This window comes from Salvelinus sp. IW2-2015, linkage group LG18 (assembly GCF_002910315.2).
Source record: "Salvelinus sp. IW2-2015 linkage group LG18, ASM291031v2, whole genome shotgun sequence".
Taxonomy (NCBI): Eukaryota; Metazoa; Chordata; class Actinopteri; order Salmoniformes; family Salmonidae; genus Salvelinus; species Salvelinus sp. IW2-2015.
In genome coordinates this window covers 48999426-49023045 of record NC_036858.1, presented here as the reverse complement: position 1 = coordinate 49023045, position 23620 = coordinate 48999426, and the positions used below count along the sequence as shown (strand labels likewise).

Here is a 23620-nt window from a genome sequence, read left to right as displayed (position 1 = left end):
GGCTGAGGCTTAGTGTTCCCCATTCAGGCTCAGTGTTCCCATTCAGGCTGAGGCTCAGTGTTCCCATTCAGGCTCAGTTTTCCCATTCAGGCTGAGGCTCAGTGTGCCCCATTCAGGCTGGGGCTTAGTGTTCCATTCAGGCTCAGTTTTCCCATTCAGGCTGAGGCTCAGTGTGCCCATTCAGGCTGAGGCTCAGTGTTCCCATTCAGGCTGAGGCTCAGTGTTCCCATTCAGGCTGGGGCTTAGTGTTCCCATTCAGGCTGAGGCTCAGTTTTCCCATTCAGGCTCAGTGTTCCCACTCAGGCTGAGGCTCAGTGTTCCCATTCAGGCTGATCCTCAGTGACAAAAAAAGGCCGGGGAGGAGCAGTGGGGGCTATCATCGTCTCAACAATGACAGTAGGTGGAAACGCTATCTTTCATTACACCCAGTATAAATAGTGTAATCTATCAGTGCTGCCAATCAAGGTGATTGATTAGACGCTGTCAGAGGCTATAGAGTGACACATAAGAAAAGTTTGGTTAACAATGCCGGTAGCTATCTGGTGCCTGAGTGGTGCGCCGTTGGCTGCTGCCTGCCTGGCTGCCTGGCTGCCACACAGCAGTGATTAATGTGTTGTCAGCCTGTAATCCCACACCCACGCTTAATGAGGCAGGAATTTATCATCTTTACAGAGTGGCAGATGTCAGGAAAGGGGAAAGGAATCCAAGTGGTTGGAAACAATATACTTTTTCTCGCCGCGCCTGACGTGTCTGACAAGCTTTATAAACCACAAAGAGGGCCTGTATAAGCACAAACTTCAATGCAGGGGACTTTCGATTTGGCATCCTCCCCTCCCTCCTGGCCTCTCGGCCTCCTTCTCTCCTTCCCTCGCTCCTGAAAGTCAACAACTGCTGTTGAGAGCAGAGAGTTTCCCATAGCTCCACACTGACCTCTGAGTGACTCACGACAAAGTAAATGGGTTTAGTTAAAAAACACTAATGATGACTGAACCCTAAAGTTAAGTCAATACAAGGACAGTATGTCAATCATCACTTTTTTTAAATGAGCTTTAGGATCCAAAACTCACAACTCACATTCTGTTTACTACACCAAAGATAATAATCAAAATAATAATTTATAAACCACAAACCCACACAGATCCTCCCATCCTAATCAGATGAAGAGATATAAAGTATCAACATTATACGCATTAGTGTGTTAAGACATACTTATAACTCACAGAGGCACCATAGGCATTATCTGATACAATCTTAGGCAGGATTACTATAAAGACGCTAACTAGACCTAAAGACCATAGAGGAAATGAAGGAGCTACCACCTCAATTAACATTAGCTAACTTTGCTACTTTTTATATTGATGTGGAAACTGAAATGTTGACTAAACACTAATTCCCCTATCAACTAAAACTAGATAGATAGATAACGGAGCCATCGCTGTCAGAGAGTGATCCAACACTGGCACGGTCCAGGGAAACAACAGCATTAGCTACAGACAGAGTCCTTCAGAACCCAACCAGCTGTCTCTCATTAGGCTGGCAACGGATCCTCATCACCAAGGACTTACACACGGATACATACACGTCCGCACACACAAATACACAATCATCAGAGACTAACACAGAGAGTGCAGCTGTGATTCTAACACAGAAAAACACTTGTACTCTGTACTGACTAAAAACATAATTTAATAAATCATGTCATTTGAATGAAGCTACAGTTAAGCATTAGATTAGTTGACATTGACAGTCTGTTAGTCGGTCTTTAGCTAACTCAATGGTTGTTGATATAAGAAGGAAATACTAGAATACAGGCTAGTTCAGTGTAGCTTAAAAGAGGACCACAATGGAAATACATTGTAAAACTGTGTGTTATCGTCAATGATTTTTAAATATATTGTATCCACTTTGGTAGTTTGAAGTTTACTTTAAAATGGCCAAATAACACCAATCTATGTAGAATAACTGTTTCTGCAAAAAGTAGGGCTTGGAGCATTTTGTGGGAACATGAGATAAAATGAAAAGGGATCAACTTCGAAAAAGAGAGAGACAGAGAGAGAGAGAAACAGAAAGAGAGAGAGGGAGAGAGAGAGAGAAACAGAAAGAGAGAGAGGGAGAGAGACAGAGAGACAGAGAGAGAGAGAGAGAGAGAGAACAGAAAGAGAGAGAGGAGAGAGAGAGAGAACAGAAGAAGAGAGAGAGAGAACAGAAAGAGAGAGAGGGAGAGAGACAGAGAAACAGAAAGAGAGAGAGGGAGAGAGAGAGAGAACAAAAAGAGAGAGAGAGAGAAAGTGTAGAGAGTACTGAGAGCTACATTTATGTTGGTACAGTATCATCAATGGTCTTAACAGAAAGTTTGGTTTGAGTGGAAACATTCTATTTCCCAGAATTTTCCTGTGTCTAAAAGAGGCTTACAGATATTACAGGAGCAACGATACAGAAGGAAGAATGTTAACATTCTCATTGGCTTATTATTATACAATATCTGGTACATTTCTGGAACATTATGTACTTTTCTGATGCTAAAACCGAAAGCTTAATAATATGATAATGATAAAGAAGTCTTCAAATACTTGGATTTTACTAAGTGAATAAAAAGTAGCAGAGCTTATTCAAGCAATAATATTATTTGTCATAGTTTATAAAAACTGTATTTCCAATACAGGCTAAAAGTATATCACATTATTATGGGTCAGCCTTGGACTGCTTTCTGTCGGGCCTCATACTAAATGCATGAGACATCGAGACTACAAATGATTCACCACAATGGCTTCCTACCCATGTTCTTTATACCAAAACCCAGAGAGGAAAATCAGTTCATATAAAACCAGTTCTACTCAGAAACAGTAATAGTCCTTAAAAACATCTGTTGGTTTTTATACGTTTTCCCCCAAATGAATAATCCATCTATCACTACTACTATTAGAGTGACGTGACACTGAGGTCACGCACCCCGTGTCTCTGCGCTTTGAACGGGCTCGTAAATCAATCCTGACGCTATTACTTACAATTAAAGGTACTTTAAAGTTTTACAGTGTGTTTATGATATGAGGGGCCTGTGATGTGATTTATAAGGACGCTCTGAGTCATTCCCTCTGATTACAGTTGTTTGTGTGGACCGTTGCCCTCGCCGCAACCTCACAAGTCACAGCTGCCAAATCGTTTAGAATGCATAACATACAGTGGGATGCCTCTTTTCTCTCCGTTTTCAGAGCTGATCGGTCCAAACAGAGTGAACGGGCCCATACTGAGCCAACACTTCAGTGCCGATCCAAAGACTGTAAGAACCGACAGACACCTCACTACTCTGGAAACAGAAGCAGAAATCCTCTCACTCACTGACAGAGAAGGACCGTGTGGTCCATGCTGTCCCTGACATGTGGAAGACAGTACTTTCATATGTTTCTGGTGCTGACTGAAGTGTGCAGGGAAAGAGACAGAGAGGAAAAGAGAGAGAGAAAGTGGAGAGAGAGTCAGAATGTAGTGCTGTTTCCTGTTGCCTAAACACTTGAAACAAAAACCTCAATAACAAGATGATTATAGACTTAACAAGCTGGAATGGTCATGTTGTGAACTGGCCTGTCACGCTAACAATTAAAAGAGATTCATCTCTATTATTTCTTTGTTGTTTTCAGTGAATTGAGTTGTCTAGAGTCCATCAGAATGCACAAACACAGCGATGAGAATGACAGTCATACTGTACTTCCAGCACTATTGTCTGGTATGTCACTTACACATCTGTTTCCTATTTTGCTGTCAACTTTTTCTGTCTTGTCTTTTGTCCATGTAGAAGTTTTACAGCCTGCACAGTATCCATCACAAAATGCTATTACTCTTAATAGCTATCACTACAAAATTAATAACAGCGTAACATAAATAACGACAAAAAATGTCTCAATGATGAAAGGATAATGTACTTCAATCAATCGATAGCCAATGGAAAAGAATGGAAAAGAAAACATCCAGTATTTGAGTGTTAGCACAAGCTGGTGTGAGGCAACAGAGGGTAGACAACCCATACTCCACTGTACTGTACTGACTTAACCTATACCGTAGCAGACCAAAGACAATGTCTGACATGAAGTAATAATGTCATTGAAATATGAAGCTGGAAATATGTAAATCACTAGGCTGAGAGAAAACGGTATAATAAACTCACAGCAATCTGTTTGGTAGTATTTTCTTGTCCTGTTGAGAAGCATATCCTGAGAGGACACGTATATATCCAATAAAGTTATTCAGCAAACCCACTGAAGGCACATGCACAAAGCAATATCGCATGCTGTTTGTTATGTTTGAAAGCTTCAGGGAACTCATAACTCTCTAGTGCAGAGATGAACGTAGTGACAAACTTTACAGGCCACACTAGAGACATTTAAAAAGAAGAAAAGAAGAAAGCAAGATAATAACTGATATCCCTCTATTCCCTTCCAGAAGATTCCTAATGCAAAAAATCCCACAAGCATCCATCATGTGTAGGCCTATAATACACAATCATGGCTCTCAAATCATGTGGTCTATTTTACATATGTTGACTTCTTTCCTCTGTGCAAACTTGAAGTGAACCGCTGCAGAGTAAAGCAGGTTAACATCAGCGGAGGGAAAAACAGAACTGAAAAGATCCACTTGAGGACTTTCCTGGCTCTGTCATTGTCGATTCCACAGAAGAGCAGTCACCCTGAGAGCTAGGGCTCATGGGAGACGAGAGCTGGCTCGAATGGGCTCGAACCGCCTCGCGACTCTGTCTGCTTCACATTAATGCTTTGCATTACACGCAGGAGGATGTGGGGAGAAAAACTCATGTCCCGGGCTCTGAAATCAAGTGAAACTCTCCCTCCGAGCAAAATCTATGTGACATCCACGGAACCGCTATACCCCCTTACGTAGCTACCAAGCTGTGTTTAGTGGCAGGGTACTGAGCGTTTACTTCCTTCACTGTGAAATGTACTTTAACATGCGGGACGGGGAGTGAAATATCATAATACCAGTCAAATCCGACATGGCTTCTCTGAGTGGTGCTCGGGATAGCAGAAATAGAGAACATGTTGTCAGAGTGTTTTGATAGACATGGTCAGTTTAACCCAAGGTTTCAACAACAGGCTTCATGATGGTGAGGCAGCAGGAGGGAGGCTGAGGGAGGTTAGGGAGGGAGGCTGAGGGAGGCAGCAGGAGGGAGGCTGAGGGAGGTTAGGGAGTGAAGCCACGGTAGAAACCACGTGTATTTTCCGAGAACAGCCCAGAGCAGTCCAAATGGCTCTATGTGGTTTAGCGCCATCACATTCCATGACCTCCGAGTCCTCAAAGAGAATTATCACATTATGGCATTCCAACACGCCCAAAATACAGCTCAAGGCTTTTCCACTCTGCCTCTGCTTCTTCTCTTCTCTGTGTGTCTGTCGATGTCTGAGAAAAACACTTCCATGGCCTTTACTCAATTGACATGTTTACTTCAGGTATTTGGCCATCCCTCTCTTTCCTTCACATACCCCCTCTCTTTGTTTCTATTGTCTCTCTTCCTCTCAGTCTACAGTGGGTTCCGATATTATTGACACCCTTGATAAAGATGAGCAAAACATACTGTAAAAAATAAATAATTCAAATCCTGAGATATATTGTGTGGCAATTATAATTATTAATTTTTTTTTTTTTTTACAATTGCTCAGAGAAAAATATTTTGTTTCATCTCAAAAAGGTATCGGTCAAAATGATTATTTAAATACCTTTCAATAACTACACCTTGCAAGGATAATGACACAGTTGCTTTTCTAAAATGTTTTATGAGTTGGAGAACACATTGGGAGGGATACTAGACCATTCCTTCATACAGAATCCTTCCAGATCCTGGATATCCTTTATCTGCGCTTATGGACTGCCCTCTTCAATTCAAACCAGAGGTTTTCGATTGGATTCAAGTCCGGAGACTGAATCCAACGTATGGAGGAGTGTGCCTGCAGCTAACAGTTTGAATGTCTCCCCCTAGTGGTAGCACTAAGTATACATGTATATGATAGCAAAACCATGGAGGATCCCAATAATTATGTTGTGTACACAAACTTTGATTTCAAAATATGGCCATTTATATCATCACAGAACAATGTTTTGTTGTTGTTGTAAGGGTAATAATATAAGCCAGATAGGCCTATGACATACATTACCATATGTCAGTCATAAGTCCCAAAGAGGGTGTTTTGTCCTGCTCCTGCATTCATCCTAGTCATCAGCGACAGAGCATTGGGCTAGGTACATGTTTGAAATCAATGTGTGTACAATTACAATGGTAATAAAATGGCACATTTGAGGAAATGTTATATACAGGTAGAATGGAATGGTCTACAGGTGTGGTAGGATTTGTGGTCTTTGACACTCATGTAGGTGTCATAACCAGCCCAAAAATATTGCAATATATGTCATAACACGTCTAAATATATGTGTCATGACAGTGTTATGACAATGTTATGACAGATTATGTCAGCTGTTATGACATATGAGAAGGTTATGACTGTCATAACGTGTTGATTTTGTGGCATTGTCATAACACTGTCACTGGGGCCCTTGTTAACCTTTTACACTTGTGGGAATTGGCCTATATGAATGACTAAATGTGCATGTTTTTTACAGAAGAAATATGAAAATGCATAACCATGTCAGCAATGGAAAGGGAATCATTTGGAGATTATGGGAAAATTGCTAGCGCAAAAGGTGAGGACACAACAGTTCAACTGACACAAGACTGAATCCAAACATTACACAGTTGATTTTATGCACACTTGACATTTAGTGTACTTTTCGGGGCATTTGTTGATGTCACGCCATGACCATAGAGAGCCCTTGATTCTCTATGGTGTAGTAGGTCAAGGCGTGACTAGGGGGTGTTCTAGTTCAATATTTCTATGTTGGTGTTTTGTATGGTTCCTGGTAATCGTTGCCTCTAATTGGGGATCATATGTAGGTAGCCATTTCCCCACCTGTGTTTGTGGGGTATTGTTTTGTGTTTGTGCACCACTACTTTCACGTTTCGTTATTGGTTTAAAGTTTCACCGTAATAAAGATGTGGAACTTCAATCACGCTGCGCCTTGGTTCCGTCCTTATTACGAACGTGACAGTTGATAACGAAATCTGAAAATACTCTGGATACATTCAGTAACGTGATAAGAATATTATTGGAAAATTTGGGGTAGGTGCAACATAAAATACAAGGGTTTGAGTGAGAGGACTAACTGTCGTCTCCAAGGCCACACACCTCTCCAAAGTGTGCACAGTTCCTAAGTAATTTCAATGGACTTTTATGACCCATAGAGTCTCAAACTATACAGTGTTTTTTTGAGCTCTCCTAGCTGTGCCGTTGAGGAATTACAGCAAGCACACTTGTAGTTGTTTGGTTGGAACACAACCCTGCTTCCCCTGTTGTATACTCAATCCAAAAACAGTCCATTATAAATCGCAATGTGCGTCAGGTGGGCTTCATTTGAAAGCTTGTTCTTATGCCAACATGACTAGCTAAGTTATAAAAACACAATATTACAGTGTTGGGCTTTCACAATGCAACTCAGAGAAACACATCGTAATTATTGTGCGCATAGAAAGGAGACATGAGTGCATTCAGGTGTGTGTGCCGCGGCAAATTTTCTTAACAATAGACAAAAATAGGCTAATTCTGCTCAGGACAACTCAGGGTATGACACCATGTCACCTTGTAACTGTACATCAAACATAGTGATCATAAACGTTGACTCTGTATATGACGTGAGTTTTATGATACGGAAAGGTGAAGTGCACATTTGGACTCAAGGGTGTTTGGCTTGCTTTTATGACATCAAAGCGGTATTTATTAGAATCCTCAACGTCTCATCTTTCAGGATACATAGAGTCCTCTTCATTTACAGCATTTCTCTCACTCAGAAAATAAAAAAATGTGCCCAATTAGCGGGAGGGGTGGGGGAAACTTCATGTCGCGCGCTGTGCTCAAGTTCAGAGCGGCTGTCAGTCAAAACCCATACAGAGCTGTGAAGCACAGAGCAAGAGCTCTGACGTCATGTATACCATGTTACTGTACAGCCACTGTGTTCCAATATAGGTGTTTATCAGTGCCCAAATCAGCCATTTTCAACCCGTATACGTGTACGAGTGTAAGGGGTTAAGGACAATAGCATCATGAACTTTATCTAGTACCAGGACATTTTAGCCAAAAACCTGGTTTCCTCTACCATTAGGCTGAAACTTGGCCTCAAGTGGATCTTCCAGCAAAATAATAACCCCAAGCACATCAAAATCCACAAATAAATGGTTAATTAGCCACAAAATCAACATTTAGCAACGGACATCTCAGTCTCCGGACTTAAAATCCATAAGCAGTCCATAATCGCAGACGAAGGATATCAAAGATCTGGAAAGATTCTGTATGGAGGAATGGTCTAAGATCTCTCCCAATGTGTTCTCCAACTCATAAAACATTTTAGAAAAAGGCTCAGTGCTGTTATCCTCGTAAGGTGACGTATTAAAAGGTATTGAAAACAGGGGTATAAATAATGTTGACGCCTACCTTTTAAAAGAAAAAACATATAACTTGTTAAACAAAATCTCTTTCTCTGTGCAACTGTATTAGTATAAAATAATAGAATTCCCCCATTTGTTTTGCATACAATATAACTCAGCATTTGAATTAGTGTCAATAATTTCGGATCCCCCTGTATGTCTCTCCCTCTATTTCTGTCTTTGTCTTTGTCTCTCTGTTTGTCCCATTTCTCGTCTTCTCCACTCAGGAAATCCAATACGACAGAGACCCAATAACGTGGTCTTCATAACTATGGTTGAGGAAGATGACGTACCTAGCTAGTGTAGGACACAGACTGTACAGTAGCGCCACATAAAACAACACACACTGAGACACTTAGCGTGTTATGCATTTCTAGGGCCCAGTGGTGCGTGAAAATACATACTATCAATTCAATGAGCTGCAAAAGGATCTTTGTTCACACTGTAAATGTTAACTTTTACAGTTGGTCATTTTTCTTTCTCTTAATCTGTCAATACTTGATTGTTGATATGACTTAAATCCAGTTTTTTTCCGTCATTTAAAAAGTGCATTTGCAAAAGTCTTCACAATCTTGACGGGCATTGTCTGTAGACCACACTAATAAAGTATATTGTATGATACCAATATAGGTTTGATATTGACATTACCCAACACAGAGCAGAGCCAATCTTATAACAAATACTGTAAAATATAGTACTTATCCTACATCAGATAAGACCTGTTTTTTACGTGCGTGTGAGTGCTTTGAGCAGACATCCAATTCTGGTTCTGATTTAGCAGACTTAGAAAACGTTCAGAATGTTGGAGAAGTGACGGTATTCATAATGTATTAAAGCTCATTGCTTTGTTATCAGAACCATGTGGCAGCCCATGGTGCCATGCCATAACGGCATGATTGAAACGCAGTTTAAACCGTGGTCACACTCCATTCTGATGTGACTCAAACTAAGTCTCTGTCCCAAATGGCATCCTCTTCTCTACGTAGAGCACTTTGGGGCCTGTTCAAAAGTAGTGCACCAAATAGGGAATAGGGTGCCATTTGAGATGCAGCCCAGGAGGTCTCCAAAGTTCAGAGCTGCCTCCTTCCTAGCACGCCCATTAGCTGTTCCGATACATCACGCTAGGAGTATGAACAACTAGAGAGCAACCTGTTATTTTTCTGATTTACACAGTCATATGAGAGGGGCTTAGATAAGCATGCACAGTATGTGTTCATCATAATAATTCACTTACTGATAACTAGAAGCAGGGTCAATGAGTGTGTCCTTCATTTTAGTGTGGACTGAGGTTTTCACGCTGAGTTTAACATTCACCTTCAATGTGTGTAATACAGCTGTTCTGAAAGCTTCTTTAACTTTGATTATAACCTAAACACTGGTTATTCATCAATATATACAGCATCTTCATAACTCTAACAGAAAGAGAGTGGGAGAGGTAGAATAGGAGACAGAGAGAGAGAGAGAGAGAAATGAGTGAGACGAGAGAGTACTAATTAGTGTCCAGTTTAACTGTGCTACAGTAACTCCAGACACCAGGCTCCAGTGTTATGAAGGGACGCCCCACTGTACGAGACATAAAAGCAAACACAAATGTCTAATTACACCATCATCATCTCTCCCTCCCTACTGCCTCGTTTGTCTGCGCCACTCGTTAATTGGTGACCCGCACGATTGGTCAGAAACACAATGGCTCTGATGATGGAGCCAATTAGATGGCGGAGAGGCGGGTGAGGCGGGGTGTACACATGCCCCGCCGCGCCGGTTACGGCTGCCGCATCATGCCTCATCGGACTCAAAACTAACCGTTACGGACCCAAGCACAGGACGGGCCATTTGGAACCACACTACCCCATCTCTCACTCTCATCACTCTCTCTGTTCCACATTAAACAAACAACTTATACAGGCTTTATAGAGCATTCACGAGTCTACATAAGCCCTACGTAGATACCTCACAAACAGTTATGAGCAAAGTCATAGTACTGTGGAGGCTGTAATGGTTAGACAGTATATTGAGTCAAAGGCTGTTACAGTGGAGCAGAGTGAATACAGTACTGTACTGTAGAAACAGAGAAAGGAACGTTAATCTACTTTAGTAAAGGGTAAGTGAAGACAAACATAATGAGACATTTCCATCTGATAATGTACATAGCATCTTCTGCTATATACTCTGACACAAACACATATAAATCAACTAGAATTAGCTAGATAATCTTCAGCCATATCTAACTCTATGATAACAAAGGCAAGTGTTGCTGCTACATTGGCAGGGCTATGTAAATATAATCCTCCAAAGTGACTTTTGCCTGCCAACAAGCATTGTTAAAGTGCTCGGCTTCTTTTCATATCAAGTGGATGAGCAGTGTTTCATTCCACTTTTCTACATCTAGCAAACATGCCAGAATGGGGTTAAATTATTTCAATGTTTTCTTTTCTTGCTCTGCCACTTGCACGATAAATCAAGAACAAAGAGTTGTGTGGACTGACACTAAAACGCTACAATATTTTGGCTGATTGTCGCAAACGATAAATATTTTGTTTTCTCTGTGCACTTTTAAACCCTGCGTCTGCTCGACACGCATCATGCCTTGTCATTGGTTGGCTTTGTTCTTACCTCCCAGACTCCTTTATGTCTGTAAGGCTCTGGGGACCCTGGGACGATGAGGCCTCGCTGATCCAACCAGTAAATATTTCATGGCCTTACAATTACATGAAATCGAATCTTAGCAAAGCTGTTCATTTCCACCCCTTCTAAAGAAGAGGAGGAGGGGGGAGAGGGGGATGAGGGGTGCGGGATGAGAAGGGTTACATCTATGAAATCCCAAACTCTAATTAGTCTGCGTGGCCCTAACGAGCGAGGGAGGAATAAGTGCATGGTCGGGGGATAATTAAGCGATTGTGACTGGCGTGTACGTGAGCTGTCGCTCCGATGGCCAGCGCTGTCACGCTCCTCGTTGCTACCGCGACCGGACAGCCGCCCCGTCCACTTTGATCTGGGCTCATGCATACGGAATGAGGTCAGACCGTGGTATAATACACACACACACACACACACACACACACACCACACACCACACACACACACAACACACACACACACACACACACACACACACACACACACACACACACACACACACACACACACACACACACACACACACACACAACACACACACACACACACACAAGTAAATGCCCTCAGAAGCACACACACACTCATTAAAGAGAGAGTCCCCTCGGAGGGAGGGAGAGGGCTCCTGTTCAAAGGGCCGTCGTACCAGGACCCCTGCAACGGGAGACTGACACTCAGACACGGATGAAGAAAGGCGGACAGGAGGGGAGGATAGACAGGGGGTGAGGGATGAGAATATGTCAGTTTCTTACTGCTCATCCACATCACTTAACCATGGCCTTAATATGGTTAGAGGGGTTAGACAAATGATTGACCCCAACGCGAGTGAGGGAACTATTAGATAATTCAATATATCAGAGATATATCATCTGATCTCACACTGCTAATGAGGAGGACCCTCTGAATGGCAGAAAAAGAAAGACTGGACGGTCTTCTGAGATGGGAGGGGTTAAGGTTAGCTGAAAGATGGGACTAAAAACAAACAAAAGATAACTATTGTAAAATATACTGTGTCCCGTAAAATGTATCTATGGAAGTTGAAGCCTAAGTGTTGTTGTCCATTAGTTGACTCCAATTAGTGGAGGGGTGGTCGGGTTAGTTTCTAAACAAATATATTCCATGAACTGATACAGAATTCACAGAATTCTGGATGACAGAATGTTCTTTAAAATTAATTTACTGTACTCTAGTTTCCCTGGACTGGAAAGCCCTTCTATGGTTGCCTAAATATGTCAACTCCCGAAGGTCCAGTAACTTCTTTCAAGAATGTAAAACCTCAATTAGTTATATATTTTAAGAGACTTTATACTGTATGTAATGTTCAATTGAGATTCTCCATTGGAAGTGCTTCTTTGCTCCCGAGTGGCACAGCGGTCAAAGGTACTGCAAGAGGCGTGCGTCACTGCAGTCCCTGGTTCGAATCTAGGCTGCATCACATCCGGCCGTGATTGGGAGTCCCATAGTGCGGCGCACAATTGGCCCAGCGCCGTCCGGGTTTGGCCGGGGTAGGCCGTCATTGTAAATAAGAATGTGTTCTTAACTGACTTGCCTAGTTGAATAAAGGTTAAAAAATTTACAACAATTGTCTAGGGCTAGGCTTAATCTGTGTCTGGGAAACCAGCGCTATTAGATCATAAAGAGTGTACTCACCACCATGTCTGATAACTTGGGTTTAACCACCTTCATGAAGGCTCCCCGTGCTTCAGCCTCCTGCTGTTCAATCTTACAAACCTTCCTAGTGTCTAGGAACCTTAGGGTGGGTAGCTTGTGCAGAACAAAATACCTGAGGAAACACACACAAACAATAATATATGATAACTAACAGATGTACCTTATGTATGGCTTGTGTCGGTTGACTGTACACCAAACCATATAACACACACTTTACTTTATAGAACAATGTTCACAGAAAAATGAACATAAAAATACACAAACAAACGTATATCTACATGACATGATTTGAGAACAAAAATCAAGATTACTATACAAACTGAACGCATCTAGTGAATACGTCACAAATCACAAGATGTCTGTACTGTATAATAGAGAACGTAAACTGCCAGAGCATAACAACTAGTTAATATCTACCTACAAAAGTAATTATGCAAATCAAATTCTAAAATTAGTAAAACGGCACATATCAGCAAACATCTTGAAAAGAAGACGACTTGTTTACTCAGTATAGATTTAATGGCGATGATATCTATCCTTCCATGTAATAACCTTCAAAGCTGATAAAAAATAAGGACGGAAATATAAATAGAACGAAAGGAGATACGCCCCATCTGCCAGAGCTGCCATTCCTGTAACATCACAGATCTATATTCTACGCTTTCAGACACTCTCTATCTTTCATTGGGAGGGAGAGGAAACGTCGGCTAGATAATGGCTGGGATACGGAGATGACAACAGATCCTTTCAGAGAGCGAGAGAGCGGGTGGGAGTGGAGCAGAGGAACAGACATGTCAAGGCTGGAGGTTCCAGCCAAACAGAACACAGTAACAGACATGCAGCAGCAGCTAAGTGAAGGGTGAGGAGGGACAAGGAGGAACCACAATATGGGCACAGCCCAGTCCCTGATGATGATGGTGGTAATGTTGGAGCTGAAGATAGTTAGTAAAACTAACGTCAGGTTGTCAACACACTAGGATTTTAGGGAAGGGAGCTATGGATTGATCTATATACTAGATACTTACTATATAAACAATAACAATGTCACAAACAGTATATTATGACTCAAGCCTGAGAACATCTGCATATCGGTTTTGATTGAATAGAGCTCCAAGACCTGAAACAGACCAGGCCTGAGGTGTTTTAGCAGTTGAGTGACACAGTGATAAATCCTATGCTAATGTAGTTAATACCCAAGTCTTAAATAGACATTGTCTGACAAAGAGGAAGAATTATAATTCAAGACTCATTTTGTCAGTTCATTATTCTAAATCCTCTTCTATGGTTTGAGTGGATGGGTTGAGGTTGAGTGTATGGGTTGAGGTTGAGTGGATAGTTGAGGGTTGAGTGGATGGGTTGAGGGTTGAGTGGATGGGTTGAGGTTGAGTGAATGGGTTGAGGGTTGAGTGGATGGGTTGAGGTTGAGTGGATAGTTGAGGGTTGAGTGGATGGGTTGAGGTTTGAGTGGATGGGTTGAGGGTTGAGTGGATGGGTTGAGGGTTGAGTGAATGGGTTGAGGTTTGAGTGGGATGGGTTGAGGTTGAGTGGATGGGTTGAGGTTGAGTGAATGGGTTTGAGGGTTGAGTGGATGGGTGAGGGTTGAGTGGAATGGGTTGATGTTGAGTGAATGGGTTTGAGGTTGAGTGAATGGTTTGAGGGTTGAGGGAATGGGTGAGTTGAGTGAAATGGGTTGAGTGGATGGTTGAGGGCTTGAGTGGATGGGTTGAGGTTGAGGTTGAGTGAAGGTTTGAGGTTGAGATGGGTTGAGGTGAGTGAATGGGTTGAGTGGAATGATGGTTATGGGTTGGGAGTGCGATGGTGAGGGTTGAGTGAATGGGTTGAGGTTGAGTGGATGGGTTGAGGTTGAGTGAATGGGTTAGGTTGAGTGAATGGGTTGAGGTTGATGAATGGGTTGAGGGTTGGAGTGGATGGTGAGGGTTGAGTGAATGGGTTGAGGGTGTGGAGTGATGGGTTGAGGTTGAGTGAATGGGTTGAAGGTGAGTGAATGGGTTGAGTAGGTGATTGAGTTGAGTATGGGTGAGGTTTGAGTGAATGGGTTGAGGTTGAGTGAATGGGTTGAGGTTGAGTGAATGGGTTGAGGTTGAGTGAATGGGTTGAGGTTGAGTGAATGGGTTGAGGTTGAGTGAATGGGTTGAGGGTTGAGTGGAGGGTTGAGGGTTGAGTGGATGGGTTGAGGTTTGAATGGATGGGTTGAGGGTGCAGGGTGGAGTGGATGGGTTGAGGATTGAGTGAGCACCGGGCCGAGTGCATGTGGTGGTTAAAGGGCACCTGAGGCAAAACTGGCCACCTGTAGCAGGTCTTTGATCAGGGCGGAACGAGATATCTCGAAACGAGATTATGTCATTCGAGTCGACGTGTAAACATGACAAGTAACAATAGGCTCTGTGTCACGATGGGAGCATGACATAGCTAGAAGGTCATTTTTCCTTCTTCACAACACAGAAAGAGAGAGAGCCTCGAAGGAGTGCAAGCGAGAGTATTCCACCCCTCAACCCCATGGCAGTGCTGTGTATCCCATTACGAGACAGGTTGCTTCTGTGCTAGAATAATTCTGTTGTTACTGTATCCTAGCTTCAACACCCAACGTGTGTGTATTTTTCCATTTCTGTGTTCCATCTTTATGTCATTGGACTTTAAAAAAAATAGTCCAGTGAGTGCCACAGCAGTTGACTACTGCCCTTGGTAATTGAGATGGCCTGTGAGCCTGTCGGGGGCAGGGGCCTGGCTGGGGCTTAGAGGCTGAGACTGGGGCTTCATGGACACGGCCTATTCCTTGCCCTGGGCCAGAGTTGTCATGACCTGCATACAGCCTAACCCCGTCAGACATGGAATCTGCACCAGGCTCAAATTGATGTTTTACAGTGTGACACATTATGAACATTACATAACAGGAGCATAGACAGTGTCAGCACTCAGTCAGTCAGGGCAGAACGGCTTCACTTAGCAGTAAGATAAGTATGGGAGGGGGAGAGAGATAAAGAGAGAGAAAAGAGAAGAGACGAGAGAGAGGCATTTTGTAGAGAGCGATAGACAGACAAGAGAAACAGAGAAAGAGCGAGAAAAGAGAGAGAGAGACAGAGTGATGTAGAGAGACAGAGACATTAGAGAGAGAGAGGAGAGAGAGAGAGAGAGAAGAGAGAGAGAGAAGAGAGAGAGAGAGAGAGAGAGAGAGAGAGAGAGAGAGAGAGAGAGAGAGAGCCTTACAGCCAATAGTTGGTGCTAGTAAATGATTAATACAGAACACAGAGTTAGAAATAAGCACTTAGGGCTAAAATTGACAAAAGAGAATGTGTGTTTTTTCCTTTTATCGCGTTTCATGTAAAAGAGGCTGACAAAGGGTGGTCACATTACATGGCTTGAGGAGAGGCTGTGATGTTTAATGCATGGTCTGCTCTGCTAGTAAACACTCATTTGTGGCGGTGACTAGTCACACATGAAATGCATTTTGCCCAACCAGAATGTAGAGAGGAAGCTTTTACAACCATGAGGTTCCATCCACAATCTGGTTGGGACAAGGAATGTTTGTTCCCCATTCAGTGTAAATAAAAATACACTAAATATAAAAAGTAGACACAAATATAATAACCTACAAAAATCTGAACGTTAATAAAAATAAAACAAATATTGGAAAAAAAGGATTCATGTAACGTTTATTTAAAATAAATATGTTTAGAATCCTGAACAGGACAGAGAACAGACACCAATATGTGTTGTTATGACATCATCACTGTGCGACTCTTTGGCAATGACCTGTGTGTGTGAGTGTGTACCTGTATCTCTGGTAGTCGTCCTCATCCTTGTCCAGGCTGACCAGCTGGTTGGGACAGGCCTCGTTTCCCAGCAGGCTGAGGTACTGCAGCGACGGTGTCGCCTTTGCCAAGTGCTCCAGCAGCGCCTCAATGTCAGTCAGGTGTCAGCGGTCAGAGGTCAAGGAGCCAACACTGTTAATTACATTACCATTTACCCCAGACCCCCCTCACTTACACATGCACGCACACACACAGACCTCCTCCCTCCCACACACACCACTATGAAATTCACGACGGCCTTCAGAGGGCCAGTCATAGGCATCGTGTTGTTGTGTGAGGGAGCAGACAGAAAGGCTCAATTTAAGGCTCAGAGTTTGGCATTTATTTTCCTGTTTAGTTCCCTGTTCTCTGTAATTTCTCTCTCTCTCTTTCCACCCTCCTCTCTTTCTTCCTCTCTCTCTCCCTTTCTTCTTCTCCTTCTCTCCCCCCCTCTCTCCTAGGTGGCCGGGTAAATGATGGATGCCCTGTGGTTCAAACGGTCCGTGATTCCAGAGCCGTAGCTGACGGGAAAAAAAAGTTCCCCCCCAAACGTGGAAAAAAAAGCAACCAGCCTCCCAAACAGGACACATTCATCACTAATACATTCACTTCATTGGAAAATTGAGCCCCAAAGTGTCAAAATACAAGCACACTAATGCAGTGGTGGAGTGTGTAAAATGGCACAGCTCCACATCAGGATGTGGTCTAATTGGGCCATTAGCATGTGCAGGCCACTTCACAACCTGACTCAGGCTTCAGAGCCGCTGACACACACTTCTAGGAGCCCCAGTTTTAATGTTGACACGGGAGGTGTGGTTTTGCATCATTACCCTGTAGATGGATCTACTAGGGAGAGGCTACCAGGGGGGACAAGGACACATAGATAGGCTGGGTTCTTAACACTAAAAGAGGAAGTTGAAACATATTTTCCGTCTGATCATAAGTAGTGGCGCAGTGTTTGGGTTTGAGTGCTTACGGTTAACCTGGTTTACTATTCAAGGAGGAAACTACATGTAGTTGTTGAATTATCATCTCTGCAATTGCAATAGATACATGTTACTGGCAATTTATAGCATAAAAGTAATGGCTGCATGTTTTGTTTTTAGGTGGTAAACATTCGTGTGTCCCTATTTTTTAACATATTCATGTTATTTTGTTAGGAGGTTTTCAGTTTTTCCCACTACTACACTGCATGAGATATTACACTAGTGGTTCATTTGTCAATGATCATAATTGGTTATACATCTAATATATATTTAAAGTGCTCTTTCTCAAAGCATTTGGTAGGTTCAGACGTTTCTCCATTTCCCGTTTCTTCCTCAACATATCAACACAGCCTCTACTGGCTTTTATTCCTGTCTCCACTAGAGGTCCCCGTGGCTTAGAAACTAGTCTGTGGGGTCGAAACTACAGCACAAAGACCCAGATGCCTTTGTAGCACTGCATTTACACTCACTACAAACACACTATTAGAGACTTCCACAGAGTTTGAGAACACAGAGATAAAGACTCAAATCAGAGATATAGAAGCACAACAAACAGCAAAGACACAATGGCTTGTGCCCTATAGCCTTAGCCCATGCTGAAGAATGAGAGGCAGATAGTGAGTGCTGCTCTGCTTGAAAGGATATTTGGTTCTTATTGAGTGTCAGGGTGTGGAGGGTGGGTAACCTGGGCAACTGGAGGTCGTTTCCGAGCAGATTGTTGTCGACGACCAGTTCTTTCAGCCCAGTGAACGCTTTGAGGCCCGCCAGTGACCTGCAATGATAAGGCGAGAGAGAGAGAGTGAGAGAGCGAGAGAGAGAGAGCGCGAGAGTGAGAGAGAGCGAGAGAGAGCGAGAGAGAGCGAGCGAGAGAGAAAGAAAAATGATACAGCCATAAGACTGTGCAGACGGCCATTACGTGCAGAAATGTATATTTCTGCCTCCCTCTTTTCACGCGTCTGGAGAGGCAGGGAGAGTTTGGGTAGGGGCCTGTCAGAGGGTTGAATGGCGTGAATTAGTGGTGCTGAGTTCCCCTGGCATGGCCTGGACCCAGGACTCAGCCGCAACGGGCTTCCTTCTACGCTGGCAGGATGAGGGATGGGGGTCACCAGTCAGTAGCCAGGATTCAAAACAAAAGGCTTCAGAAATGCGGCGGGCAGGATGAATTTGTCAATGTCTTGTGCCTGGAGGCGCCCGCTTTGGCCTGACCCTAACCCTCCATTCCCAAGACAAATCACTCTGTCACACTTCACCTTCACTCCCCGGACACAAATTTAACTTGTCATCCATCATCTTCACAGCCCAACCAGTAGAATACAGAATACGTACTCCGGCAATCACAGACGGAATGGAAAGGGAAACTTTTTTGCAAACTGTGATGGGGGTTGGTTTAAAGGTTTTAACACCAAAGCATTTTAGTAAAAACATTTTGGGGGACTATTTGTATCCCTGTGATGCAATCACACGTTTCTCTTATGCACACAAGCACACCCACATCACACACTAAGCATAAAGATGATTGAGAGCAATACTCAGGGTAATGTTGGGGCCTTGCACAGTTCAAGCCTTGTTGAAGGTGTACAAAGCCATGTGTGTGTTGTATAATCAGTGTGACCACGAGAAATAAACTTTGATTTCAGACGTTTGAAAAGGTCGGTGAAAGTCAATAGGCTACATGGCTTCCTCGGCGCTCACTGGGTGTGAACTGCTCAGAACACTGCGCCACCGAAGTTCAAACAGCATAATCCCTCATACTAGACCCACTGTCATTTCCACTATGTGAAATTCAGAAGAAAAATCAGAAATTAAGCAAATTGATTTCCCCCAAATTAGACATTTAAATGTATAGGATTCAGATTATATTCAATATATATATAGCACCCAACATGCGACTTGGACCACACTTCTTCCTAACAATGAGTAAGATATGAAGAACACATTTTTAGCGGTTAAACGTCACCCACGGACGCCCCAAGACATGCTAACCTCCCCTGTTATTGTAATGGTGAGAGGCCATTTTGGGGGTATGGTCTTTACCCTCTGTAACTTTCTCACTCATCATTATTCACAATTCATTCAGGATTATCTGTAATCATGGTAGCATCCACATTAATGTACAAGTGATTAGAAACATTTTCTAATCTTATTTATAATAAAAGTGACTCCAAAATGACACAATACATTATTTACCATTCATTTCTATTGGGCACAACATCAACTGAAACGCAACCAAAACTAACTGCAAATCCATCCAACAAGTTTGTAGAGTCACACACTTGATGTAGTCTTTAGGCGTGTCAACAATACACCCCTAACTTTTTGAGAGAAAAAATATATTACTTGTTAAACAAAATCTCTTTCTCTGAACAATTGTATTAGTATAAAATAACATAAATTCCCAATTTGTTTATGTCCATCATGTGTTCAGGCTACACTGTCAGCATGAAAGAATGGAGCCATTCATTGACATGTAAACCTGCCAGGACCTGGCTGAGACTGGAGCATTCTGATAGGACTATTTTCTGACTCATGACTGTCATTTCTATTATTTACAAAAATAAATCAACAAGACACATGCTTCAACCACGATAATATTATTTTCATCCAATGTGAAAAATAAAAAGGTAAACAATGAGGCGATATTAACACACCCTTCAGGTTCATACAGTCAGCCTGAGAACACTGCCCAGGCCCAGTCTCAACTAATACACTCTCTGATCTGGCTAGTGTCACTGTCATTATACACTGTCTGTGACTTACTCGATGTAAACATAACCGTTTCATCACGTCAACCTGCAAATGGATAGCAAGAGGGGAGGAAAGAGAGAACACATTCCAACTGACCGTAAGGGAAAAGAAAAGGGAAACGAGGAACATAAGATGATAAATGTAAAAAGGCAAGACATGAAGATGGACAAAGACCGTAGAACCTGAGACAGTACTCCTATTGAAATCCCCCTCACATACTGTACATACAGTGTGTGTTAATGCATGCATACCTGCGTGTGTTTGTATGACACGATAGGGCCTGTAGTCCTCTGGGCTGCATTATTAACTGCTTGGTTAAAAGAAGCCGCATGGCGCAGAGGGAAGGCTTATTAATTGTTGTTTTCATGTCACCACTGCTGTGTGCACCAGCAGATCTAATCAACTAAATTCACAGCTAGGGGAGAGCAGGGCCCGGCACAGCACAGCTACCAAACCCCATCCTGCTCTCTCTCTCTCTCTGTGTGTGTGTGTGTGTGTGTGTGTGTGTGTGTGTGTGTGTGTGTGTGTGTGTGTGTGTGTGTGTGTGTGTGTGTGTGTGTGTGTGTGTGTGTGTGTGTGTGTGTGTGTGTGTGTGTGTGTGTGTGTGTGTGTGTGTGTGTGTGTGTGTGTGTGTAGGGGGGATACAGTAGGGGGATTGGACTTTAATTGTCTCCAGCTTTCCCTGGCGCTCTCTGCAGATTTCCCTAACACCGACCTTTGGTTTCATTACCTTTATAAGAGCCTAGTTTTAATACGGAGTTTGCAGAACTAACAGAGTGAAAGCGCTGCAGTAAAAGTGCTTTAGTTAAAAACATGAGGAGCTCTCTTTTGTTTTCAAAAAATATAATGAGCATAATTGAACTGTGTCCCAAAGCGCCTGTGGCTGGGTAAAATGGAAAACACACACATGTGCAAAACATCGCACGCACGCGCCACGCGCCACACGCATGCACGCACGCACGCACGCACGCACGCACGCACGAACACACACACACACACGAGAGGAAAGGAAAGAGGAGAAAAAAGGAAAGGAAATGAGATTAATGGAAATTGGAGAGAAAGGAGGCCAAACAAGGAGTCATGAGAGGAGACAGGTGGCCAAACAAGGAGACATGAGAGGAGACAAGAGGCCAGACAAGGAGACAGAAGAGGAGACATACCCGTGACCCAGAGGTACCGACAGAGCCAGATCGTTAGTCTAATACTAACGCAGACACATTGATTGATAAACCACCACTGACAGCCCGGCAGAGGGAAGAAAACCCTCTGTGATTATTGGCTTAAAATATCAGTCACTCCTACCAATGGCGTGGGTCCATCTCATGTCAGATGTCTTTAAGTAACGAATGAGAGGAGGATGGTAGCCTCAGATCTATCTTCTACATCTGTGAGGCAGCACTATGTCAGAACAAATCCCAGTTGACCTTTTAGTAGTGTTTAGGACTAGAGGTCAACTGAGACAGCATCTATATCCTAACAGCTGAAGGGTCCCCATCTTGAACTAGCAACTACCATATACCGTATAGCCATTCCACAAGCCTGATAGCATCCAAATATATCTCAGGGCACTCCTAACAAAGAACAGTCACAACAACAGACACAGAACAATCCCCACAGTTATGGAGGAAGCTCTGTATTCACTTTAGCAGCTGAAACAATCTGCAGAGAACCAGATAGATCTTTTCAGACCTCTGGTCTGTTTGAGTAGGGGGGGAAAAATAGGAGAACCTTGAAAAGGCAAGAGGCAAAAGCCTTAGGCCTTGTTTTAACATTAAATGGCTTGTGTGACTTCAAATATATTCTTGGTGGTGGAGATTCTGGAGAAGTAATGTTTTTATTCCAGTAATAAGGCCTTGGACTGGAGAAGTAATGTTTTTATTCCAGTAATAAGGCCTTGGACTGGAGAAGTAATGAAAGTATTGTATTCCAAATGTAAGGCCTGGATACGATAAGTAATTTTATATTCCAGTAATAAGGCGTGCAGACTGGAGAAGTAATGTGTATATTCCAGTAATAAGGGTGCAGACTGGAGAAGGAATGTTTTATTCCAGTATTAAGGGTGCAGGACTGGAGAAGTAATGTTTTTATTCCAGTATAAGGGTGCAGGACCGAAGTAATATTTTAGCCAGTAATAAGTCTTGGACTGGAGAGAAGTAAGTTTATTCCATATATGCCTTGGAACTGGAAAGTAATGTTGTTTATTCCTGTAATAAGGCTGCGACTGGAGAAGTAATGTTTTTATTCCTGTAATAAGGCGAATGGAGAAGTAATGTTTTATTCCAGTAATAGGCTGGATGGATAAGTAATGTTTTATTCCAGAATAAGCTGCGACTGGAGAAGTAATGTTTAATTCCAGTAATAAGGCTTTTGACTGGAGAAGTAATGTTTTATTCCAGTAATAAGGCCGCAGACTGGAGAAGTAATGTTATATTCCAGTAATAAGGGTGCAGACTGGAGAAGTAATGTTTTATTCCAGTAATAATGGTGCAGAACGGAGAAGTAATGTTTTATTCCTGAATAAGCTGGATGGAGAAATATTTTATTCCAGTAATAAAGTCTGCGACTGGAGAAGTAATGTTTTATTCCAGTATTAGTGTGCAGACTGGAGAAAATGTTTTTATTCCAGTAATAAGCGCTTGGACTGGAGAAGTAATGTTTTTATTCCAGTAATAAGGCTGCGACTGGAGAAGTAATGTTTAATTCCATAATAGAGCCGAGACTGGAGAGTAAGTTTTATTCCAGTAATAAGCCTTGACTGGGAGAGAGTAATGTTTTTATTCCAGTAATAAGGCATGGACTGGAAGAAGTAATGTTTTTATTCCGTAATAAGGCTGCGACTGGAGAAGTAATGTTTTATTCCAGTAATAAGGCTGCAGACTGGAGAAGTAATGTTTTATTTCCAGTAATAAAGGCTGGATGGAGAAGTAATTTTTTATTCCAGTAATAGGCCGACTGGAGAAGTAATGTTTTTATTCCAGTAATAAGGCTGAGACTGGAGAAGTAATGTTTTTATTCCAGTAATAAGGCCTGGACTGGAGAAGTAATGTTTTTATTCCAGAATAAGGCTTGAGACTGGAGAAAGTAATGTTTTTATTCCAATAAAGTCCAGACTGGAGAAGTAATGTTATTTATTCCAGTAATAAGGCTGCAGACTGGAGAAAGTATGTTTTTATTCGCAGATAGGCCGACTGGAGAAGTAATTTATTCCATAGTAAATATTAGGGACGCAGACTGACCTCTCTCCC

The 23620-nt window shown here is 42.5% G+C and overlaps 1 protein-coding gene across 2 annotated transcripts in view; it reads right to left on the bottom strand.

Moving 5' to 3' along the window:
- Window positions 1-23620, bottom strand: part of lrmda (leucine rich melanocyte differentiation associated) — a 416827-nt gene that overhangs the window by 103067 nt on the left and 290140 nt on the right. For both annotated transcript variants that reach the window (XM_070448563.1, XM_070448562.1), the window contains exons 3-5: window positions 18271-18402; window positions 16627-16761; window positions 12815-12947 (exon numbers count right to left, since the gene is read on the bottom strand). In XM_070448563.1, the coding sequence (XP_070304664.1) occupies window positions 12815-12947; window positions 16627-16761; window positions 18271-18402 (400 nt within the window). The remainder of the gene's footprint in view (window positions 1-12814; window positions 12948-16626; window positions 16762-18270; window positions 18403-23620) is intronic.